This window comes from Rattus norvegicus, chromosome 4, assembly GCF_036323735.1.
Source record: "Rattus norvegicus strain BN/NHsdMcwi chromosome 4, GRCr8, whole genome shotgun sequence".
NCBI classification, from domain to species: domain Eukaryota; kingdom Metazoa; phylum Chordata; class Mammalia; order Rodentia; family Muridae; genus Rattus; species Rattus norvegicus.
This window is the reverse complement of record NC_086022.1, coordinates 99,465,276-99,491,161: the sequence shown is the minus strand read 5'-3', so window position 1 is coordinate 99,491,161 and position 25,886 is coordinate 99,465,276. Positions and strand designations below refer to the sequence as shown.

The 25,886-nt window shown below is 37.2% G+C and overlaps 1 gene segment (V, D, J or C); it reads right to left on the bottom strand.

The window, feature by feature from the left end:
• Positions 1-6,716: 6,716 nt before the first annotated feature.
• Positions 6,717-8,554, bottom strand: LOC108350865 (immunoglobulin kappa variable 2-28-like). The segment is given in 2 exon segments: positions 6,717-8,145; positions 8,428-8,554. Coding segments are annotated over 2 exon segments (381 nt in total).
• Between the last annotated feature and the right edge of the window lie 17,332 nt (positions 8,555-25,886).

The following is a 25,886-nucleotide window of genomic DNA, read 5'->3' as shown; positions in this document are numbered from 1 at the left end:
TATTTCATAGTATAGACCAAAACCCTGTTACTTCATCCCTAGATCACAAGATGAAAACACTTTGGCCCCACCTAGAGTCTATGCTTAGTTTGATCATTAGCTTGTCCAAAGCTCATTCTTCTTGCTTCTACAATTGCACACTTATAATGCATGAGTGCTCACTTCACTGTTTTCTCTATTTAGAGCACCTTTTCGCATTCTATTAGAAAAGGTTACACTTTATTATTACTTCTAACTTAAAACATCCTTCTAACTTATTAAAATTTTAATAGCTATCTTAACGACCTAACTATGTTTTCTATCAATTACCATAACTTCCCAAAACTACTTAAAGTGAACTAACATCTTTTAAAAAGTACTTAAATCTAGTCAGAAATTCCATAAAATCATTAATTCACCTAGACAGCACCATGTCAAGTATTTCCATGTCCATATTAATCTGCAAGACTATTGCCCAACAGAATGTCCCTTCACTCAGGAAGTAATTACACAAATTGATAGGGAGTGAGCATCTCTTGGTGTCCACTTGTGCCAAGTCAATTAAATGTGGAGTATACCAAAGACAAATATGAGAAGGCACATCAGAAGAAACAAGCAATTCTGTGACAATGTCACTGGGGTCATACCACTTCAGAGTGAACCGGAACAGGGTGATGTGTCTTCTCCAAGGAGCTCCTTTGCCCACTACATCTCTTCCCACATGCTGTTTGCCATCTGCCCTTTCAGCCATTGTAACCCCTATATATTTACCCCACTTATTTTGTTGTTTTGCATAAAGGAGCCTCAGTTAAATTTGAAACCATGAAAAAGACCCAAACCTGTGGCACAATTTGCTTCCTTTAAATATGTACCTGGTACCAAATATATGATAGTTTGATCACACATCTCAGAAAAAGATTTTCCAAGTTTTTTATTTCAAAAATAAATATGGAAAGTTGCAGAATAACTGCAACTTTGAGACACAGAAGTATTTTTGGAACTACGTGTGACTTACCTGTGGGAGGTGTTGATTGGATCGCAAACATCAATTCAATCTAGGGAACTCAATGATTGATGGTATCAGAGCAGAAAAGTAATAAAGATCCAGTGTTCACCATAAAACAAATAATTGTAATAGAAACTCTCTTTCTCTGAAAATTCTCAGTTAAATTGAAAAAGGGAAGAGATGTCCTAGTTCCCTGAAGAGGCAGTACAGAAAGGATATTCATGGAAAGAGTCAGGAGAGAAGGGAAGGAAAGCTAAAGTTTTTCTGATGCTTTCTTAGCCTCAAGTAAAGTAAATAAAATGATGTGCTAAAGCATTTCAACTTGGTTGTATTTTAATATTTTCATAATTATATATCTTAGGTGTAAGTCCTAATGTTTGTTTTTTGGTAATTGCTTATAAGTGTTCAGTATTTCTGACAGTTATCTTAAAACAAAAGAAATTAATAAATTAATTAGTAATAGATAGATAAATAAAGATTATTCTAAGCCAGAGAATTTTACATAGATAAAGATGCAGGTCAAAAACCCCTTAGGCCAAGCCTTGAGATCCGAGTTTGGTTCCTGGAACAACACAATGGAATGAAAGTCCTGAGTCCCACTTGTTGTTTCTTGATATCCACATATGTGTTTAAGTTTGTGTACTATACACACACACACACACACACAAACACACACACACACACACACACTCACACAGACACACACACACACACACACACACATTAAGTAAATGTAATTTTAAGTAAATACATAAGACTAGAGAGGTGGTTCAATGGTTAGAAATGTATACTCCTTTGCCAGAAGATCCATGATGCTTTGGAGTTTCCAGAACCCATATTTAGTATCTCCCAATTACCTGTAACTCCATTTGCACGAATCCGGTTTCATGTCATACTTGCACACATACCCACATATACACAGAGACTTTTATATACATACATTTAAAATAATAAGTATTTTCATTAATTAATTAATTTTTTTTCTTTTTTTTTTCCGGAGCTGGGGACCGAACCCAGGGCCTTGCGCTCACTAGGCAAGTGCTCTACCGCTGAGCTAAATCCCCAACCCCTAATTAATTAATTTTTAAAAGATGGTCTTTCTCAATTGTGTGTTCTTTTCTTCTTCCCTTAAAAAATTAATTGGCAGCCTAATTCTAGAGTATCTATTCTACTACATTGATGCAGGTATTTGACGTATGTCAGTACAATACTGTTTCACTAACATCAAAGAAATGTCTTTATACTTTAGTATTTTTTTATAATTTTTAATGGGATAGGTATATGCTGGTAAACTTATCAACTGACTTATCAAGCTACCCTCATTTAGGAAGAGAAATCCTGAACAAACACTTTGTCTCCATTCAGATTGACCTCTGGGCAAGGCTAAGAGTCATTTTATTGATTCATGATTGATTTGAGAGGGCCCAACCCATTGAGAACAGTAGTAACCTCAACAATGAGTCCTAGATTCTATAAAGAAGAACACTGAGCAAACTATTTGAATCAAGCCATGGGGAAAAGCCAGTAAGTAGCATTCGTCCATGTTCACTAGTTCAGTTCCGATTTCCAGATTCCTACTTGAGTTTCTGCCCTACATTTTGTCAAAGACAGGCTGTATTCTGTACATATAAACCAAATAATCTCTTTCCTCTCCATTTGGTGTGAAAACTATTTTATCACGGGAACATAAACATAACAAGTACAATGCATTTAATCCCTTTAGTTAAAGATATTTCTATGTCTCTCTACAGTGCCCTCTTACTCTCCCATAACACCTACTCATTTTTGTCACTGAATGATACAGAACATCATGAAACCAGAAGCATATGGCAGAGATGATTAGAATTATGGTACAGAAGGGCACTGGACTTAGTATCTGTTTCCTGTAGAATTTCTCAATAAAGATTCTCACCAAAATTTTAAGTCAAGGGAGAAGATGTTCACCCTCCATTAGTACCTGCTCTAAACCATACGAAGTGAAGATTGAACCTCTCCTGTGATGTGTTCAATATAGCTTGAAGCATTAGCATCTATCTTTCTTGAGTCAGTGAGCACACACACCTGGCAGTGTGCAGTAGATGCACACTAAATGCTGTCAGAGGACCAGAGAGAGAAGGATTGATGTGCATATATATGGCAACTTCCTAGAACATCCACTTCTTCACATGCAAACAGTCTGGTAATATAGAAAAATAATGTGAGCAACTGAGGCAAAACAGCCTCCAACCTCTACTTCCCTGATAAGTTTATAATTTGACATATCCCTTTGTAATGTCTACTATAATGCTATAGACAATTTTAAGCTTCATCATCTTCAGACTCTACTGTGCATGGTTATAATGGAACTTCTCCCAGAATATTGGCCACTGAACCAAGATTGACCAGCAGACAGCAAATAGCAAAGCAAAAGCACAGGCATTAGTCTAAATTTGTACTATTATCAGATGAGGTCAATGCTAATATTTTGACTTGCTAGGCAAGTAATGGTAACTCAGTGTCCCATAGATGCCAACAGAAAGGATTGATATTGAATCACTTGGATATTACATCCGGCACTTTGCAGTGATAAATTATAAATAACTCAATAAATAATATGATAATATGATTTCCCAAATTAGAAACAAATTGATGCTCTCATGGGCAATGTCAGGCTACCCAATACAGTGCGTCTGCAAGGAGGAAACTGGAGAGATACTGTGATGAGCAAGAAGAGGGATTAGGTCAATGGTGGTGTATATCACTGTGCAGTGGGTTTGATGGGTTACTGTTCAGCACCATGAATGTAAAGCAGATGTAGACTCATCCTCTGAAAAGCTGCCTGGATATACTCAATTTATTCAGTATTGGAGACTATAGATAAAACAAACAAACAAAAACAAAAAAAAAACCAAAATCCCCCAAAACCTTACCTTCTAAAGTTGACATCTTCAAAAGAACACCAAGAACACCATTTTCTTTTTTATGAAATTTAGTATACATGGTTTTATGTTAAGGTGTTTGATCCATGTGGTCTTAATTTTGTGCAGGATTATAAACATGGATCTGTTTGCATTCTTAAACATGAAGCCATCCAGTTACAGCAGTATCATTTATTGAAGTTTTTTTTTTCATTGTATGATTTTGGCTTCTTTGTCAAAAATCAAGTGTCAATAGGCATGTGGGTTTATTTCAGGTTTTTTGATTTGATTCCATTGATCAACAAGTCTGTTTGTATGTCAGTACCATGTGGTTTTTATTAGAATTGCTGCACCTCAAATTCAGGGATGATGCTACCTCTAGAAGTTCTTTTATGGTTCTCAATTGTTCTTGCTATCCAGGGTTTTTTAAATTTTTGTAGGAATTTGAGAATTGCTCATTCAATGAGCAATTCAATGTGTGAAGAATTGTGGTGGAGAGCACAAGATATATGTGAAAGAGGATAGAAAGTAGTATTTCAGCATGGTCATGGTGGTATGCATGTCTAATCCCAATGTTTGGGAGGCAGAGTCCAGATGGATCTTTGTGAGTTTGAGGCCATCCCACCCTACATAGTGAGGTCCAGGACTGTCAACCCTACACAGAGAAACCTTGTCTCAAAACAAATAAACAAACAAAGCAAAGTAAAAAAAAGGAGAAAAAAATGTTTTAAATCTTCATGCTGGTCCACAACAACTGGAGTGAGAGCTGGCCCTGAACTGATTTCCTGACTGTGGATCCTATTCCTCTGGCATGATTCTGCTTCATATAAGAATGGATCCTGTTTGCAAATCCATTCTGTTAACTTATGTTTTTTTTTTTCATTGGGGAATTGATACCATGGATGTTGAAAGATATTATTGACCATTGATTGCTAATAGCTGTTTTTTAATGTTGTTGGTGTTAATGTTTGTGTGTGTTTGTTTGTTTGTGTGTGTGTGCACTGCTTTTGTTGGCATAGAATTGCTAATTACCTTTGTTTCCTGAATGTTGCTATCCTTCTTGGGTTGCAGTTTTCCTTATAGTATTTTCTGTAGTGCTGAATCTGGGAATAGATATTATTTGAATTTGGTTTTTTCTTGAAATATCTCATTTGGTCATCTATGAAGATTGAGACTTTTGCTGGTTATAAAAATAACTTGTATTGGTGCCTGTGTTCTTTTTAGAGGTCTCAAGATATGTGTAGAACCTTCTAGCATTTAGAGTCTCTGTTGAGAAGTTGGGGGTAATTCTGATAGATCTGACTTTGCATGTTACCTACCATATATTTCTTACTGCTTTTTTAGTTTTATAGATTTTCTGTTTTGATTATTATACTCAGGAGGATTTCTTTTTCTGTTCCCGTGTAATTAGTATTGTGTACATTACTTGTATATAGATAGGCATCTCTTTATTTAGGTTGCAAATCTTTTCTTCTATGATTTGTTGAAAATATTTTCTGGGCCTTAGAGCTTGGACTGCTCATCTTCTTCTCTATTATTCTACAGTTCCAAAACTTTCTGGATGTTTTGTGTCAATTTTTTTAAGATTAACAGTTTCTTTGACTGATGTATCTATTCCTTCTATTTTATATTCTCTACGTTAGATTTTCTCTTATGTCTCCTGTGTTTTGTTAGTGATGCTTATGTCAGTTGTCCTGTTCTCCTTCCTAGGTTTTCTATCTCCTGGATTTCTTCAGTTTGTATTCACTTTATGATTCTATTTCTATTTATAGGCTTTGCACAATTTTATTTTTTCCTTCACCTATCAATTTTATTTTCCTTAATGTCTTTAAGGGTTTTTTTTAATTTTTTTTTCTCAAAGACCCCTGTTTAACTGTATTTCACTGTATTCTTTTAGGGGATTTATTCCTTTCCTCTTTAAAGATCTCTATTTTGTTTATAAGATTGCATTTAATGTTATTTTCTTTTGTTTACATTGTGTTAGGATATTCAGGGCTTGTTGTAGTAGGGTAGCTGTTCTCTGAATGTGTCATATTGCCCAGGATTTGAAGTACATTGCATTAAGAGCTCTCTGGAGAAAATATTGTTTCATTAAGGAATTACCCCTCCTTCTGAGTCCCCTTTGTTCATCTCTACTGTTCTTATCACCCATGAAGAATATCTGCAGTACCAGGAACAAGGTGGGTTTGCCTCATTCTTAGTAAATGAACTGAGGAGCCATTGGAAGTCAAGGCAAGACTACAACTGCACTTTGATGTCAGATTAGAATGCAGGGAAACATATGTAATGTATAGATATATTTAGTTGTTCAAGGAAAGCCAAGCAAAAGTAAAGTCCGCCATTGAACCAAATGATGGAAAAATGACAGCAGTATGATATTCTGAATTTTCTATGCACCTATTAGTTTCATAATGCAATGAGTTTCTTATATGGTGTCAGAGATTCACATATGAGACAATCTCGATATCCTATAGAAAATCTTGTTGGATTCTACCATATTCTGCAGAAATATAAAACACCCACAACTTCTCATATTGATGTTTGAGGGATTTTATTCACGAAATCATAGACTTGAGGCCTGTCTTTCCTTTATGTCATGTTCTTGCTACTTCTTTTCCTTTTTCCTTCTTTGAATTAGCCCCTCCTCTCAATTTTGACTTTTTAACACATGGTTACTCTGTGTACACTTGGCTCTTCTGAAACTCACTTTGCAGACCAGGCTGTACTTGAACTCAGAGAAACTCCTGCGTCTGTCTTTGCCTTGAGAGTGTAGAGATAAAAGGCATATGCCATCACTCCCCATTTCATTAAGTCTTTCCTATAAAAAGGAAAATATGATGTTAGAATCTAGCAACAGCTTTATAGCAGCTCTACCCCTCTTTCATATGTTAACTGGTGCTATGGCAACATTGAAAATGAGAGCTCCCTGTTGCTTGTCTGGGGAGTCCAGTCCTTTTATGGTCTGCATTTTCTGGCCTCAGTGAGAGAAGATTAACCTAGTCCTAGAGAAATTTAATGCACCAGAGTCGGGGAACACCCAGAGAGGGTCTTGACCCTCTCAAGGGAGAAGGGGATGGGGAGACTTGTGAGGGGCAGAGATTGAGCAGAGGAATTGACAGGGATATTAAAATGAATAAATTAATTAACAGATACAAAATAATTTGGAAGTACTCCCACTGGCATGGACAGTGACAGCTATGTACATTATAGGGACATTCAAGGTATGATCTCCCACCGCGGAAATTAGAGAAGATAAGACATAAAGGTAAGGTATAAGCAGCAGGCATCCTGGTTCAGACATTTTAGTCTCCTTTCCCTTTATTTCTCTCTCTCTCTCTCTCTCTCTCTCTCTCTCTCTCTCTCCCTCTTTTTCTCTCCGTGCAATTAATCAACTACTCATTATCTTGGATCTTTCAACATCTACCTTTTATAAAGTCTCAAAGAATCTCCATAATATACACATTATGTCCCATGTCTAGACTAGCAACCTGCCCTCAGTAAGCCAAACTGGAATTAAAAACCAGAAAAATAAAATTGACCAATGAAACAAATACATTTAAAGATAACTATCTGAGTCTCATGTAGTTCTGAAATGAGATTAAATATGAAACGGAAATTCAAAGAGATGAACACTGTAGAAGTGCTGTTCAAGGTTTGGTCCTACCTATCATTGATATAACTGACTGAACTTTGTCAGATAAGACACTATGAAATCTTGTCCCCGCAGAGAAGTTGCTGCTTCTGCTCCTCAGAGCATGAAACTCTCATGGAAGTTCGAATTTCCATGGTCCATTGTGTCAATAGCTGAGTCAGAGGTAAATAAGTGTCTCCTTAAAATATATGTTCACTTTGTCACGCCAGTTATACCATGCTACAGCTGATACAAGCAGTTTATGAGGCAGTTATTTCACCTCAAGCGTGGTGTTTTTGTTCAAGGCTGTAACACTGTGGGAGGATATTCTAGACCATGTCCACAGTAATAAACACCAACATCCTCAGTCTCCACCTTACTGATTTTCAGTGTAAAATCTGTTTCTGACCCACTGCCACTAAACCTGTCTGGAACTCCTGAGGCAAGGTTGGACATCCGATATATCAGGAACTGAGGAGACTTTCCTGGCTTCTGAAGGTACCAATTCACGTAAGTGTTGCCATTACTATGTAACAGACTCTTACTAGATCTGCAGGAGATGGAAGCTGACTCTCCAGGAGTGACAGATACAGAGAGTGGAGCTTGAGTCATCACAATATCACCAGTTGCTCCTGCAATGAGAGAAATAAGCTGTTATATACAAAGGTAATTCTTGTATAAAATTATTTCCCTTCCTTAATTAATTTCCTACTAATTAGAATTCTGCTTTGAAACTTGTTAAAGTTACCACTAATGCCCAGATTCTTCTCTTTTCACCATCTAAATTTCATAAGTCCACTCTTGGAGAACATGCATGGCAATCTAAAACATGGAAAGAACATGCTTCCACATCTATAGGACCCCAAAAATCCAATTTCCTCCACATTCTCCTACATCTTTGTTTCTGTAATTACCAGGAATCCAGAGCACTATCAGCCCAAGAAACTGAGCAGGAAACTTCATTCTGAACACTTGATATGAAGAATACTGAATAGTGAAGGCAGAAAGAAGAGGTAGCTTTTGTCTTGGGCTTGTAATGAGAGGTCCTCTCTAGGGAGCAATATGCAAATCCTTTGGTTGGTACAGTTATGTGTCAAAAATATCAAGAAGGAGAAAAAGTCACTATTAGCAGTGAAGTCTCTAAAAGTGTTTCTTCACTGTGTAGAGAAAGGTAGATTGTCTTTGCTGCCTTTCTGTACAGCTGTGAACAGTTGTACTCCAGTGTGAAAGATTGGTCTGCATAAATGGAGACACAGTATACAAAGACCAAACTTTCCAAGATAGCACCACAGAACCATGGCCATCATTTTCTTAATTATTTGCACTTGCTAACCTTTTTATTTCTACATAACACCTGCTTGTATGCCTACCTGATTTGTTATTTCTTTGTTTGTTCATGGTTTTTTGTTGTTTGTATTAAATTTGTCAAAGTTGGGAAGAGAAGAATGAGAACTGAAGTTGCAAGTAAGTAATTCTCATGTTTACAGATGACATTAACTCTGTTATGACCATTTACTACAAGAATATTGGTACACTAAAAACTGGAAAAAAATAAATCGTTATTTAATCACATGTATAATTCACAACAGTCAGTAGTTCCTTAGTCTAATGCTTGGTTAGATGAGTGGGATCTCTGCAACATAGTTACAGGACTCAAGCAGGCAAACACAAAAAGCTCTGACCTAATTCAGAGTGAGAAGATTTAAACACTGTTCCATATTAGAACTCAAGACCTGAGGCCTCAGCTCAAGAATATGTCTTTAAATCTATATATAGTCTTTCTTAGAAATATTTTCACTTGAACATTTTTATTTCTTAAATTAAAAATAGTATCTGTCTCTAGATGGTAATAAAAACCATGTCATACCATCAGCCACAAGTTCTAGTGCAGTCTTTCATTGAACAATTCAGTTTTCTTAATTTCAGCATCCTCGGTCCTAAAGTCCTTTCCTTTTCCTACGACTTTCACCAAAGAAGCCAGGTTTCCTCACTCACAGAATTTGCTAAGACAACAGTGACAGTACCTGATTAAAGAGTAAATGTCTTTTATTTGTCTATTATAACTATACAATTTCCTTATGAAGAATTCCACGACAAAGGAATTTTAGAATTCTCCTAGTTATAGCCTCAGAAAAAAATATAATGTATGAAGATGTAGAAAGAAGAAAGTAATTTGTCTACAAAATTTATTTAATTACTTTAAAAAATATCTAGGGTTCAATTTACACTAGAATACAATACATCGACTTGGGTATTAGCCCTCTCTCTCTCTCTCTCTCTCTCTCTCTCTCTCTGTGTGTGTGTGTGTGTGTGTGTGTGTGGATTCGGTGAAACAGCTTTTCCCATATTAATTTGGTAATGGCCCCATAACCATTTCCAAGAAGTAGCAAATCATGGTGTTTACTGCTCTGTCTTTTTAAAGAATTGAGTTATCTTCTCTTGAGGGTGATAGCATGTTGTGAGAAATAGTATGGATTCTCTAAAGAAGATTCCCCATACAGAATATTGTATGTGGATCTTTGGCACCTGATCCAGTTGTACTGGTACCAGTATCATCTTATACCTTGATTGCTCTGCAAAACTTAGCAGCAGTATCCCCTAAATCTGTAGGAAGAGGGTAGAGACTTTGTCTACACAATTTGTACTTCTTCAGGCTGAAACCAAATATGAAACACAAACAAAATATGACATTTTGAGAGGTGCCTACTGTCAGCTTATGAAAGACCAGAAGCTTCCTTTTCATTTCAATATCTACAGAGATGAAGCGATCTGATTCAACACTCAGTTTTTAGTAATTCAAATCAATACCATAATGAAATACTACTTCACATTTATTATTAAGACAATAATTGAAAAAATGACAAACACTGTAGGTATGGGGAAATCATAAATATTTGAATTGTAATTGTGATTGGAAATAATGTAGCACCTATGGAAACTATAGGACCCAACGGAGAGCCCAGAGACATGTTTGCAGTTTGACTGTCCGATTCCACCCCAAGGAACGTATTCAGGAGAACTGAAGCCTGACAGCACTGTAAAAGATTGCACATTACTGTTTACATTAGAATTATGCATGATAGACCAAGGAGGGAAATGGCCTTTGTGCATCTATAGATCAATAGAAAAATAATCACAGCATGATCCACCCAGTGCACTATGCATATATCCACAACTTGTTGAATTATAAACATAACCCTTTTCTAAGTTTTATGAGACAAATTTGTCATTGTATGAGTACCTCAAAGGAAACTTATATAAGTATAGATTATAAAGACCTCTATCCAACTTGAATTATTTTATGTGACATTGTTCCTAGGCAAGGTATCTGTAAACAAAATGAATATATTGTCTATGTAGGTAATTATAGATTCAATAATTTCAATTAATCAGTTGTTGCAGTATGAAAGGTAAAATATAATACACATATAAAGTACGTATGCTGTAAACGGAGATTGTATGCTAACAATTCCTCTAAGGAAAGGACTGTTATAGGAGAATAAACATGAAAGTTACTACCATCACAATCACTACAGAGGCAAAGTCCTGTTTGATGTATACCCTGTCCCAGAGCTTACATTTACAATAGTAAATAACCTGCAGCTCTGGAATTTCCCCACTGGAAATACACATCAGTTCACATCTGGCTCATCAACGACCACTGACTCACCTGATGCAGCATCCCTGTGTAAGTTACAGGCTGACTATGTGAAGGATTGACTCCCACATGTTCATGCCATAATCTCTTTACTACTGTTAACCAAAGTCGTCAAATTCTTGAGATTGAGACCATTTTGTATTATTCTTTATTCATTCCAGTTCTGTTGAATAAGATACACATTTCTACACTGTCTAAATTTAACATATTTAACATACTTAACTTTCCCTTTTCAGCTCTAACTTTTGAATTCAAATAACAGCCATTTGATTTCAGATTGCTGTGACTAATCCAGTCCTAAATCTTTTGATACTAGGCTCAATTTTGAGAAAGTTTGCAAAAGTTTATCCTGAAAAGAGAAAAGCACATTCTTTCTTTCTTTCTTTTTTTCTTTTTCTTTTCTTTTTTTTTTTTTTTTTTTGGTATGGGTTGAAGATAGGAGAATACTATTAACTGGAAAGGGAAGAGTACAAAAAATATGAAACAGAGACAGGTACAGGAGAGAAGTTTGGTTTGTTTGATACACACACACACACACACACACACACACACACACACACACACACACACACATATATATATATATATATATATATATATATATATATATATATATACCATAATATTCCACAAAGACCCAAGGAAGTTAAATAAGAGGGAAGGCCCAAGCAAGGATGCTTGCTTTCACTTAGAAGTGGGAATAAAATTGCCATAGAAAGCAGAGCAAGACAAAAAGAAAAAAAAATAAAATTATTGGCCTTCTTGAAGGAAAGATAAGTGTAGGAGAAACATTTTCTAAAAAATATAAATATGAAAATTCTGTACAACATCATACAAGATATATTTCTAATAATTTCCCATTGTACATCATCAATATATGTGTATGCCACATAAGTCATAGTCTCCAGAATTTATTATTATGCAGCAGTTAGGTTGTCTCAAGTGGCTAATGCACTTGCCTTCAAGCCTTGCCTTCTGACTTTGATACCCAGAACTCACAAGATTGATTACGCCATTTGTCCTGTGTGCACAGATACATAGACACAATACAGAAGTGAATAAAGTTTTAAAGAATGTCCTGTATGTAATGAGATGCAGTATACTACAAATATTTCTTCTACTTTTGTTTTGAGTGATATTTTGAGAACTCTACTAATATCTATATCTATCTTTATAAAGAATCTAGCTGTTTCATGGGTGTTATCATTAACTCCTTCTTTGTGGTGCTTCAATTGCTTAATTGGTTTGAATTTGTAACATATACATCTAATGTGCACAGTTAACAAGGTTTTTTGTTCACTACAATAACAAGACTGCAATCCATTGTCTTTAATGCATGACCACAGTCTTTGTTCATATTTGTATTTTATAGGTTATGATGTAAACATGTGTTAAAGGCACCTGATGTGTCAGATCTTGCCAAGAGGCAAATTTCAGAACTTTATTAGTTTATTCAAGGCAGTATATACAATCTGAGAAATCTCACAGCCCTAGAAAGCACGATAGAGACTTGAATTGTGATAAAAGAGTATTTACATTCCTAATAGTTTTTCTTTCCAAAATTATCTGTAAAATGATATTTTCTCAAAATAATATTTGAAGTTCCTAAATATTAATTTTATTATTTTGTAGTAAGATGAGAATGTCCAATAACTTTGTGTGACATTAAAATAACTCTTTTAAGTGTTTAACTCTAAGTTAACTCATGAAAGTTTCTAATTGTCTTCTTCACTGAAATATATTAAAAATGCCTACAAAGTATTAAAAATTACTTTTAGTCAAAAATACAATTTTTTATTTTCTTGTTTTCCTTTTTATACTGGAAACACTATAGTACTTATTCTGAAGTGTTCTATATTGCTCATAGTATAAAAATAATAAGCTGACCTGAAGCCCAAGTGTTTATAGTACATTGGACAATGAGGTCTCACTATATGATATTTTTTGTTACTTAGATAAATAAACAATTAATGCACCTGTGTCACATTTCAAATATTAATGTGCTGCTATGTAGGTTGATGAGTTTACAATTTTTGTGCATCAGATACATTTTTACTTAAAAAGTAAATTGAACAAAGTAATAGGACTCCAGATTACACCATTTCACATATATTACCCATGACATCGTGTCTGCAAAATTATTGATCACTAGAATGAACGATTATTAGATAAAGAGCCTATCACATATCCAGAGAAAATAATCTTTAAAACTGCTACAATATTTCTCTCAAATAAGGATAAAATATTATAATATATTGTCATTTAGAGAGAACTGTTTGTCCACTAATTTTGACTAATAAAATTGCTAAAATGAATTAGACAAGAGTTTGTTATCAGTTGAGAAACCAATACAAAATTGCCTCCTCCAAAACCTGGGACAGAGAGTCTATAATGTCATTACTAATAGATTATTTACTTCTTTACTCTTTGAATACTGGTATTGTGATTCAGAGTGATTAATCTATAAAAGATATTAAAATGCATTAAATTATCTAATATATATATGTGTATATATATATATGTATATATATATATATATATATATATATATATATATATATATATATATACCATATATCATAAACAAAATATTTGCTGTAAACCAAGAATAAATTATAAAGCATTGTGGGATTATTGTGCCATCTGCATTACTTTCTGTAATGATACATCTTGTATAAATGATCCTGAGCTCTTTTGTTTTAAATAGAGTGTCAGGAGAAGAGGTCACATTCATAGTCCCTTCACTGAGTTTATTTTGTTTCCCTTTGTTAGTCACATGATGTACTGCTGAAGGTGATAGACATCTGGGCTACTTCTGTAGATTAAGATTTGACCAGTATGAGCAAACTGATGCAGTTCTTTGATAATGTTGCCACTCTCTGAAATAACAGCACCTGACAGTCTTTGTTATATAGAGACATAACATATGTGAAACCAAGGTTATATGGAATGCCTTGATTCTTATCATAGTATGTTTGGATACTTCATTGGTTAACAGAAAAGTCTATAAGCATCCTACCATGCAACATAATAACAACATATTATTTAAAACTGATGAATTAAAAAAAAACTACTAGGGTGTTGGATGATGTCTTACAGGTGAGGGAAATACAAGATAGAATGAGGCCTGTCCTTGGATGAGAAGGAAGGATGGACTGGAGAAAAGTTTGAGGGAGGAGGAGGAGACTGGATCTAGAAAGAGGAAGAGACAGAAGGAGACTGGCAGAGAAGCTGCCACTGAGAGAACATGGAGGCTGATGTAAAGATTCCACTCTCTGTATTTATAGGTTGTTATGAATGCTCTTAAGGGATGGATATGTACAGGCCTTTTTTGGGTGGGCAATTATGTCTTATCAATTGGATTAGAGGTTAATGTGTACTCTTTCTTGCGGAGGATTGAATTTTGGAGAGTGTGTAGTGTTAGAGACACTGGGCTGCCACAGTGCTAGGATGTGTGCTTCTGGCAAGATATCTAGTAGATAACTTGGGGGCACTGTGGTGCTGGACCTCGTAGGAGCAAAAGACAGCCTTTTATTTTATTTTTTTCTCCATCATTTTAAATTGGGTATTTCTTATTTACATTTAAATTGTTATTACCTTTCCTAGATTCCAGCCTAACATTCCCCTAACTCCTCCCCTTATATGTGGGTGTTCCCCTCCCCATCCTCCCCACTTTATTGCCCTCCCCCCACAACAATCCTGTTCACGGGGGGTCCAGTCTTGGTAGGACCAAGGGCTTCCCCTCCCACTGGTGCCCTTACTAGGCTATTCATTGCTACCTATGCAGTTGGAGCCCAGGGTCAGTCCATGTATAATCTTTGGGTAGTGGTTTAGTCCCTGGAAGCTCTGGTTGGTTGGCATTGTTGTCCATATGGGGTCTCAAGCCCCTTCAAGCTCTTTCAGTCCTTTCTCTGATTTCTTCAACGGGGCGGGGATGGTCTCTTTCTCCATTCAGCGGTTTGCTGCTGGCATTCCCCTATGTATTGGCCATATTCTGGTTGTGTCACTCAGGAGAGATCTACATCCAGTTCCTGTCAGCCTGCACTTCTTTTCTTCATCCTTCTTATCTACTTTGGTGGCTGTATGTGTATGTGCCACAAGTTGGGCAGGCTCTAATTGGGCGTTCCTTCGGCCTCTGTTCTAAATTTTGCCTCCCTCTACCCTCCCAAGTGTATTCTTGTTCCCCTTTTGAAGAAGGAGTGAAGCATTCACATTTTGATCATCCTTCTTGAGTTTTATGTATTCTGTGCATCTAGGGTAATTTGAGCATTTGGGCTAATATCCAGTGGTTAAGGGTACCGACTGCTCTTCCAGAGATACTGAGTTTAGTTCCCAGCAACCACAAAGTGGCTCAAAACCATCTGTAATGGGATCTATTTTTTTTATAACTTTAAAACAACACAAGGGTTCATATATCTCATATTTATATCCTGTAGAGGTTGATATGGAAATATAAAATCCATGGACCTCTCACATAGGGAAATAATTTCGGATATTGCATGTTAAAAAGGCTGCTCTACAGAGGAGACCACCAACACTGTCCACCCCTGCCCACATCCCTGGCCCAAGAGGAAACTCTATAAGGCCTCTGGGTTCCCGTAGGGGAGGGCCCAGGAGCGGCAGGACCCATGTGCCTGAGACACCGCCAGAACGTGAAGGAAACAGACAGGATAAACAGTTCTCTGCACCCAAATCCCGTGGGAGGGAGAGCTAAACCTACAGAGAGGCAGACACGCCTGGGAAACCAGAATAGGCTGCACTCTGCACACATCCAGACGCCAGAGGAAAACACTAAACGCCATCTGGAACCCTGGTGCACGGAGGCTCCTGGAAAGAGGGCGCAGATCTTCCCGGTTGCTGCAGTCGCGGAGAGGACTTAGGCAGTGCCCCACGAGCAAACTTGAGCCTCAGAACCACAGGTAAGACCAACTTTTCCGCTGCAAGAAACCTGCCTGGTGAACTCAGGACACACAAAGGCAAAATTCCTCTAGGACCTGGCACTTCCTGTGTTTACGGGAAGTCCCACACTCGCGGATCCCTGCCCGCAGCAGCTCTCTGCTCCCAAACCCCATGGGAGAGAGACCTCACCGCCTGGTCAGGTGGGCATGCCCGAGGCTGCAGAGCGGAGGAGACCACCAACACTGACCACCCCTGCCCACATTCCTGGCCCAAGAGGAAACTGTATAAGGCCTCTGGGTTCCCGTAGGGGAGGGCCCAGGAGCGGCAGGACCCCTTCGCCTGAGACACCACCGGAACCTGAAGGAAATAGACAGGATAAACAGTTCTCTGCTCCCAAATCCCGTGGGAGAGAGAGCTAAACCTTCAGAGAGGCAGACAAGCCTGGGAAACCAGAAGAGACTGCACTCTGCACACACATCTCGGATGCCAGAGGAAAACACCAAACGCCATTTAGAACCCTAGTGCATGGAAGCTCCCAGAAAGGGCTGCCTAGATCTTCCTGGTTGCTGCCGCCGCAGAGAGCTCGTGGGCAGCACCCCGCGAGCAAACTTGAGCCTCGGGACCACAGGTAAGACCAACTTTTCTGCTGCAAGTGACCTGCCTGGTGAACTCAAGACACAGGCCCACAGGAACAGCTGAAGACCTATAGAGAGGAAAAACTACACGCCCAAAAGCAGAACACTCTGTCCCCATAACTGGCTGAAAGAAAACAGGAAAACAGGTCTACAGCACTCCTGACACACAGGCATATAGGACAGTCTAGCCACTGTCAGAAATTGCAGAACAAAGTAACACTAGAGATAATCTGATGGCGAGAGGCAAGCACAGGAACCCAAGCAACAGAAACCAAGACTACATGGCACCATCGGAGAACAATTCTCCCACCAAAACAAACATGGAATATCCAAACACACCAGAAAAGCAAGATCTAGTTTCAAATCATATTTGATCATGATGCTGGAGGACTTCAAGAAAGACGTGAAGAACTCCCTTAGAGAACAAGTAGAAGCCTACAGAGAGGAATCACAAAAATGCCTGAAAGATTTCCAGGAAAACATAATTAAACAAGTAGAAGCCCATAGAGAGGAGTCACAAAAATCCCTGAAAGAATTCCAGGAAATCATAATTAAACAAGTAGAAGCCCATAGAGAGGAGTCACAAAAATCCCTGAAAGAATTCCAGGAAAACACAATCAAACAGTTGAAGGAATTAAAAATGGAAATAGAAGCAATCAAGAAAGAACACATGGAAACAACTCTGGATATAGAAAACCAAAAGAAGAGACAAGGAGCTGTAGATACGAGCTTCACCAACAGAATACAAGAGATGGAAGAGAGAATCTCAGGAGCAGAAGATTCCATAGAAATCATTGACTCAACTGTCAAAGATAATGTAAAGCGGAAAAAGCTACTGGTCCAAAACATACAGGAAATCCAGGATCAATGAGAAGATCAAACCTAAGGATAATAGATATAGAAGAGAGTGAAGACTCCCAGCTCAAAGGACCAGTAAATATCTTCAACAAAATCATAGAAGAAAACTTCCCTAACCTAAAAAAAGAGATACCCATAGGCATACAAGAAGCCTACAGAACTCCAAATAGATTGGACCAGAAAAGAAACACCTCCCGTCACATACAGTCAAAACACCAAACGCACAAAATAAAGAAAGAATATTAAAAGCAGTAAGGGAAAAAGGTCAAGTAACATATAAAGGCAGACCTATCAGAATCACACCAGACTTTTCGCCGGAAACTATGAAAGCCAGAAGATCCTGGATTGATGTCATACAGACCCTAAGAGAACACAAATGCCAGCCCAGGTTACTGTATCCTGCAAAACTCTCAATTAGCATAGATGGAGAAACCAAGATATTCCATGGGAAAACCAAATTTACACAATATCTTTCTACAAATCCAGCACTACAAAGGACAATAAATGGTAAAGCCCAACATAAGGAGGCAAGCTATACCCTAGAAGAAGCAAGAAACTAATCGTCTTGGAAACAAAACAAAGAGAAGAGAAGCATACAAACATAATTTCACATCCAAATATGAATATAACAGGAAGCAATAATCACTATTCCTTAATATCTCTCAACATCAATGGCCTCAACTCCCCAATAAAGAGACATAGATTAACAAACTGGATATGCAACGAGGACCCTGCATTCTGTCGCCTACAGGAAACACACCTCAGAGACAAAGACAGACACTACCTCAGAGTGAAAGGCTGGAAAACAACTTTCCAAGTAAATGGTCAGAAGAAGAAAGCTGGAGTTGCCATTCTAATATCAGATAAAATCAATTTTAAACTAAAAGTCATCAAAAAAGTTAAGGAAGGACACGTCATATTCATCAAAGGAAAAATCCACCAAGATGAACTCTCAATCCTAAATATATATGCCCCAAATACAAGGGCACCTACATACGTAAAAGAAACCTTACTAAAGCTCAAAACACACATTGCACCTCATACAATAATAGTAGGAGATTTGAACACCCCACTCTCATCAATGGACAGATCATGGAAACAGAAATTAAACAGAGACGTAGACAGACTAAGAGAAGTCATGAGCCAAATGGACTTAACGGATATTTATAGAACATTCTATCCTAAAGCAAAAGGATATACCTTCTTCTCAGCTCCTCATGGTACTTTCTCCAAAATTGACCATATAGTTGGTCAAAAAATGGGCCACAACCGGTACAGAAAGATAGAAATAATCCCATGCGTGCTATCAGACCACCACGGCCTAAAACTGGTCTTCAATAACAATAAGGGAAGAATGCCCACATATACGTGGAAATTGAACGATGTTCTACTCAATGATAACCTAGTCAAGGAAGAAATAAAGAAAGAAATTAAAAACTTTTTAGATTTTAATGAAAATGAAGGTACAACATACCCAAACTTATGGGACACAATAAAAGCTGTGATAATAGGAAAACACATAGCGCTGTGTGCCTGCAGAAAGAAACAGGAAAGAGCATATGTCAGCAGCTTGACAGCACACCTAAAAGCTCTAGAACAAAAAGAAGCAAATGCACCCAGGAGGAGTAGAAGGCAGGAAATAATCAAACTCAGAGCTGAAATCAACAAAGTAGAAACAAAAAGGACCATAGAAAGAATCAACAGAACCAAAAGTTGGTTCTTTGAGAAAATCAACAAGATAGATAAACCCTTAGCCAGACTAATGAGAGGACCCAGAGAGTGTGTCCAAATTAACAAAATCAGAAAGGAAAAGGGAGACATAACTACAGATTCAGAGGAAATTCAAAAAATCATCAGATCTTACTATAAAAGCCTATATTCAACAAAACTTGAAAATCTACAGGAAATGGACAATTTCCTAGACAAATTCCAGGTACCGAAGTTAAATCAGGAACAAATACACCAGTTAAACAACCCCATAACTCCTAAGGAAATACAAGCAGTCATTAAAGGTCTCCCAACCAAAAAGAGCCCAGGTCCAGACGGGTTCAGTGCATAATTCTATCAAACCTTCATAGAAGACCTCATACCAATATTATCCAAAATATTCCACAAAATTGAAACAGATGGAGCACTCCCGAATTCCTTCTATGAAGCCACAATTACTCTATACCTAAACCACACAAAGACCCAACAAAGAAAGAGAACTTCAGACCAATTGCCCTTATGAATATCGACGCAAAAATACTCAATAAAGTTCTGGCAAACCGAATCCAAGAGCACATCAAAACAATCATCCACCTTGATCAAGTAGGCTTCACCCCAGGCATGCAGGGACAGTTTAATATACGGAAAACCATCAACGTGATCCATTATATAAACAAACTGAAAGAACAAAACCACATGATCATTTCATTAGATGCTGAGAAAGCATTTGACACAATTCAACACCCCTTCATGATAAAAGTCCTGGAAAGAATAGGAATTCAAGGCCCATATCTAAACATAGTAAAAGCCCTATACAGCAAACCAGTTGCTAACATTAAACTAAATGGAGAGAAACTTGAAGCAATCCCACTAAAATCAGGGACTAGACAAGGCTGCCCACTCTCTAGCTACTTATACAATATAGTTCTTGAAGTTCTAGCCAGAGCAATCAGACAACAAAAGGAGGTCAAGGGGATACAGATCTGAAAAGAAGAAGTCAAAATATCACTATTTGCAGATGATATGATAGTTTATTTAAGTGATCCCAAAAGTTCCACCAGAGAACTACTAAAGCTGATAAACAACTTCAGCAAAGTGTTTGGGTAGAAAATTATTTCAAATAAATCAGTAGCCTTCCTCTACACAGAAGAGAAACAAGCCGAGAAAGAAATTAGGGAAACGACACCCTTCATAATAGACCCAAATAATATAACGTACCTCGGTGTGACTTTAACCAAGCAAGTAAAAGATCTGTACAATAAGAACTTCAAGACACTGAGGAAAGAAATTGAAGAAGACCTCAGAAAATGGAAAGATCTCCCATGCTCATGGAATGGCAGGATTAATATAGTAAAAATGGCCATTTTACCAAAAGTGATCTACAGATTCAATGCAATCCCCATCAAAATACCAATCCAATTCTTCAAAGAGTTAGACAGAACAATTTGCAAATTCATCTGGAATAACAAAAAACCCAGGATAGCTAAAACTATCCTCAACAATGAAAGGACTTCAGGGGGAATCACTATCCCTGAACTCAAGCAGTATTACAGAGCAATAGTGATAAAAACTGCATGGTATTGGTACAGAGACAGACAGATAGACCAATGGAATAGAATTGAAGACCCAGAAAGGAACCCACACACCTATGGTCACTTGATTTTTGACAAAGGAGCCAAAACCATCCAATGGAAAAAAGAGAGCATTTTCAGCAAATGGTGCTGGTTCAACTGGAGCGCAACATGTAGAAGAATGCAGATCGATCCATCCTTATCACCCTGTACAAAGCTTAAGTCCAAGTGGATCAAGGACCTCCACATCAAACCAGACACACTCAAACTAATAGAAGAAAAACTAGGGAAGCATCTGGAACACATGGGCACTGGAAAAAATTTCCTGAACAAAACACCAATGGCTTATGCTCTAAGATCAAGAATCGACAAATGGGATCTCATAAAACTGCAAAGCTTCTGTAAGGTAAAGGACACTGTGGTTAGGACAAATCTGCAACCAACAGATTGGGAAAAGATCTTTACCAATCCTACAACAGATAGAGGCCTTATATCCAAAATATACAAAGAACTCAAGAAGTTAGACCGCAGGGAGACAAATAACCCTACTAAAAAATGGGGTTCAGAGCTAAACAAAGAATTCACAGCTGAGGAATGCCGAATGGCTGAGAAACACCTAAAGAAATGTTCCAAAACTGAAAAAAAGGCCATACCCCAACATATAACAATGACAAGTGCTCCACTAAGTTCATAGCAGTCTTATTTATAATAGCCAGAAGCTGGAAAGAACCCAGATGCCCTTCAACAGAGGAAGGGATACAGAAACTGTGGTACATCTACACAATGGAATATTACTCAGCTATCAAAAACAACGGCTTTATGAAATTCGTAGGCAAATGGTTGGAACTGGAAAATATCATCCTGAGTGAGCTAACCCAATCACAGAAAGACATACATGGTATGCACTCACTGATAAGTGGCTATTAGCCCAAATGCTTGAATTACCCTAGATGCCTAGAACAAACGAAACTCAAGACGGATGATCAAAATGTGAATGCTTCACTCCTTCTCTAAAAGGAGAACAAGAATACCCTTGGCAGGGAATAGAGAGGCAAAGATTAAAACAGAGACTGAAGGAACACCCATTCAGAGCCTGCCCCACATGTGGCCCATACATATACAGCCACCCAATTAGACAAGATGGATGAAGCAAAGAAGTGCAGACCGACAGGAGCCGGATGTAGATCGCTCCTGAGAGACACAGCCAGAATACAGCAAATACAGATGTGAATGCCAGCAGCAAACCACTGAACTGAGAATAGGACCCCCGTTGAAGGAATCAGAGAAAGAACTGGAAGAGCTTGAAGGGGCTCGAGGCCCCATATGTACAACAATGCCAAGCAACCAGAGCTTCCAGGGACTAAGCCACTACCTAAAGACTATACATGGACTGACCCTGGACTCTGACCTCATAGGTAGCAATGAATATCCTAGTAAGAGCACCAGTGGAAGGGGAAGCCCTGGGTCCTGCTAAGACTGAACCCCCAGTGAACTAGACTGTTGGAGGGAGGGCGGCAATGGGGGGAGGGTTGGGAGGGGAACACCCATAAGGAAGGGGATGGGGGAGGTCGATGTTTCCCCGGAAACCAAAGAATTATTTTAAGTATTAAATAAATTTTTTAAAAAAAGGCTGCTCTAGCTTCTTATAGTTTTAAAAAGAATGATATATATTTTTGCTTGAATATCTTACCACTGAGAATTATTCATACTGCCAAGTAGGCACCCATTTCTAGCACATAACCTTTACTGAATGTTACATTAAATAAACGATACAGTTTATTCATACTAATTCAGTAGTGGACAAATCAGCAAATTTTTGTTTTGAATACAGGGCATTTTTTTCTATAATAACCAAGATAGAGTATATTCATTAAGTAAAGATAATGTCTTGATTAGGATGGGGTTTTTTGACATTTCCTAATCAATAGTCATAACACCAACTGTTGTGATTTTAGAGCAAGACTATGCCATTTCATAAAACACATAACAGTGGCTCTTCACGCTGAACATTAGTAGTCTCTAGGCCTCGGTGTCCTGTTAGATGTGTTTGTGGCCGTTATGTAGTTATGTGCTAACATGGCCAAAACTGGAAATGTTAGACTTGTCAAGTTGACAGATTAATTGTGCTGAATTGGTCAGTTTTAATATGGAAGTGACAGTACTAGCCCTGAACCATAACAGATTAAATGGGTGTGCTAATTTATTGGAGGCATCAGTAGAATTTTCTGATTGTATGTAATAAAAATATATTGATGTTAACAATCATTTTCCCAACTTCATTCCTTATCCTCAATGACCAGCACAAATTCAAAGTTAAAACAATCAGATTTTTCCCAGCAAGTTAATGTGTAAGGTTCATAGACACGACCTTTATGAGATGAAGAACTATCTATGCAGTTACTTTTCTGCTTTTTCTGGGTTAAGCATTAGTTAGAGGGGAGTTTTGCTGAATCAAAATGTTATACACTACATTGCGGGATTGTTACACACACAGTCTGTTAAGTAAAGGATCAGATTCCCTGAGAAAGTTCTTTTAACAAGACTGCCCAGATGATGACAAGACAGCAACTTGACATAGATGAAATTATAGTGGAAAACTGGTTTTGTTCTCTAGCCATTATATGAATTAATAGATTTAAGGATAAATACTGGCGATTTTGTTGCTAAGAAATATGGTTGAGGTTTCTTTATTATATAAAACAAACTGCCCTTAAATAAATAATGGTTAAATAAGGGACATTTTTAAACCGTACCTAGACTGCTGTATTTTCAATTTTAATTTGTAGCATAGAAATAAAATCATTCAAGGCAAATTCACTCAGGTATATTTGACTGGTTTATAAAACATAACTCTGAACCTGGTTATGTGGAATCTGGGAAATCAAATTTCCTCAAACACTGTTGTTCAGAATTGAATAGATATGTAAATGCAATGTCCAAATTTATGAACTCAATAAATGTTGGGATTAAACTGAAAGAAGTGTTTTTGTTTGGTTAGAAGGAATAAGTATGGGAGCAACAGAATGAAGATGAGTATAAGGAACATTCTGGAATTAAGATCTGCATTCCAATATTGACTGTAGTAATGGCATCATAAATATGTACAGTGAAGTCAACTGTACATGCTGCATAGGCACAGTCTGCTTATCTCAGTTGCACTTTAGTAAAATGATTTTCAGAGAAATACAAAGATTCTCACAAAACAAAGAGAGATATAACAATTGCAGATTGCTACAGCATATTCTTGGTTCTCAACACCTTTGTTTGATGCTGGTGGCCTATTCCAAAATTGAAAATAATATTTTTCTATCATGGTAAAATTTTCACATAGGAGGAGAGAAAAATGACTCCATGGTTAAGAGAAGTGTATATTCTTTTACAGAATCATGGTTCAATTCCTAGTACCAACATGGTAGCTTGTATAAAAATGTGCAAAATAAGTAGAGATCTCATACCTTCTTCTCACCTTCAGAGGCACTAAGTACTTATGTGGTGCAAATGCAGGTTGAATACCCATACATGTAATAATTTATTCCTCATTTCACTTAGATGCGTACTGTTTATACATGAGTAGATTGGTCTTATTCTATGAGATAACAATTCTTGTCTTATCTGTGAGAGGGAGGATACATATGGGAAATAACATGTTTTTTAATGAAGATTATGGAACAGATAAACTTAATGAGCAATTTTAGTTATGCCTAGAAGCCCTTTAGGGCTTTCATTTCACTTTTTTTCTGTGAAGAGAGAGAAATTTGGTTTGCAATAAATTCTATGTAAAATAAAATTTCATTTGAAATAATTTTCAAAAAGAAATCACAAAGATTGTTCATGGAGTAAGCTTATCTGTCACTAATTTAGATTAACTTTAACTGTGATATCTCTGCCATCAGCCTTCGAGATTAAGCTTTCATGTCTTCTTGCAAATCTAGTTAGAGCCTCATATAAAGTAGTTGAAACATATTTCATTGCTACCTACAGAAGCCAAGCCAGTCTCCATAGCTGCTAATCCACAAGATTTGCAACTGATTTTCTGGACTCCCAGACATTTCAGTAACAGTGTTTCAGGCACAGATTTCACCCTCAAGACCAGCAGAATAGAGCCTGAGCTTTTAGTACACTTCAAGCCTGAGCTTCAAAGTACACTTGTTCCTTCCACAGTGATGCTAGGATAAAAATGTGCTTACCTGAGGTGGCACAGCTGCCAGCTATATAATTTATCTATGAGACAGAGAAGTTCTGAAGAACTCCAGATTATGGGTTGCAGCTGAAAGCATGTGCACCTTGGGTACAGTTTATTGCTCTTACATTTATATGTTTCATACAGTACAATAATGATGACATTGCATCTGCCTCAGGAGAATGGTGACAGAGGAAACAGCCTGAGGAGATAGAACAGTAATTGTAAGGTGATAACTGAACCTTTATATCAGACTACCAGTAAAGAAGGTGGTCCTCCCTAGGAAGCAACATGCAAAAACCTTGTTTACTGCTACATTATACCTGGAGGGAAGAGACATGCAGGCTTCTCATAATTGAAAAAAGACACATAAAGTGTCTTCTATGTCAGGGATGGCTATATTATAAGAATATGTGGTGGTCAATGGGAAAATAACATGCTTATACTGTCTATGTGGACAACACGAGACACTTAAGTACTTTATGGAAAAAATATTTCTAAGTCCTTATCTGATAAGTTCAATAACCCACAATGAACACATAGGTGGAGTCAGCAATAAAGGACTCAAATCACTTGTTGTTCAAGTAAGTGTTCCAAATAGCTTGAGCCATCTTTATACATATTGAATTTCAGAACATTGAAATACATACAGTTTCCGATTTTCTTTAAACATTTTTCAAGAATCTCAACAAGTACTTACTAAAATTTGTATTCAATTTTCCTTATCTCCTTGTAGTCAATGATTAACATTTTCCCATATCTAAGCAATATAGTATTATAATCCAAATGAATATGTCTAGTTGAGCATACCTACACATAGCAAGCCAAAATGATTCAAGTATTGTTTATCAAGCCAAATCATTAT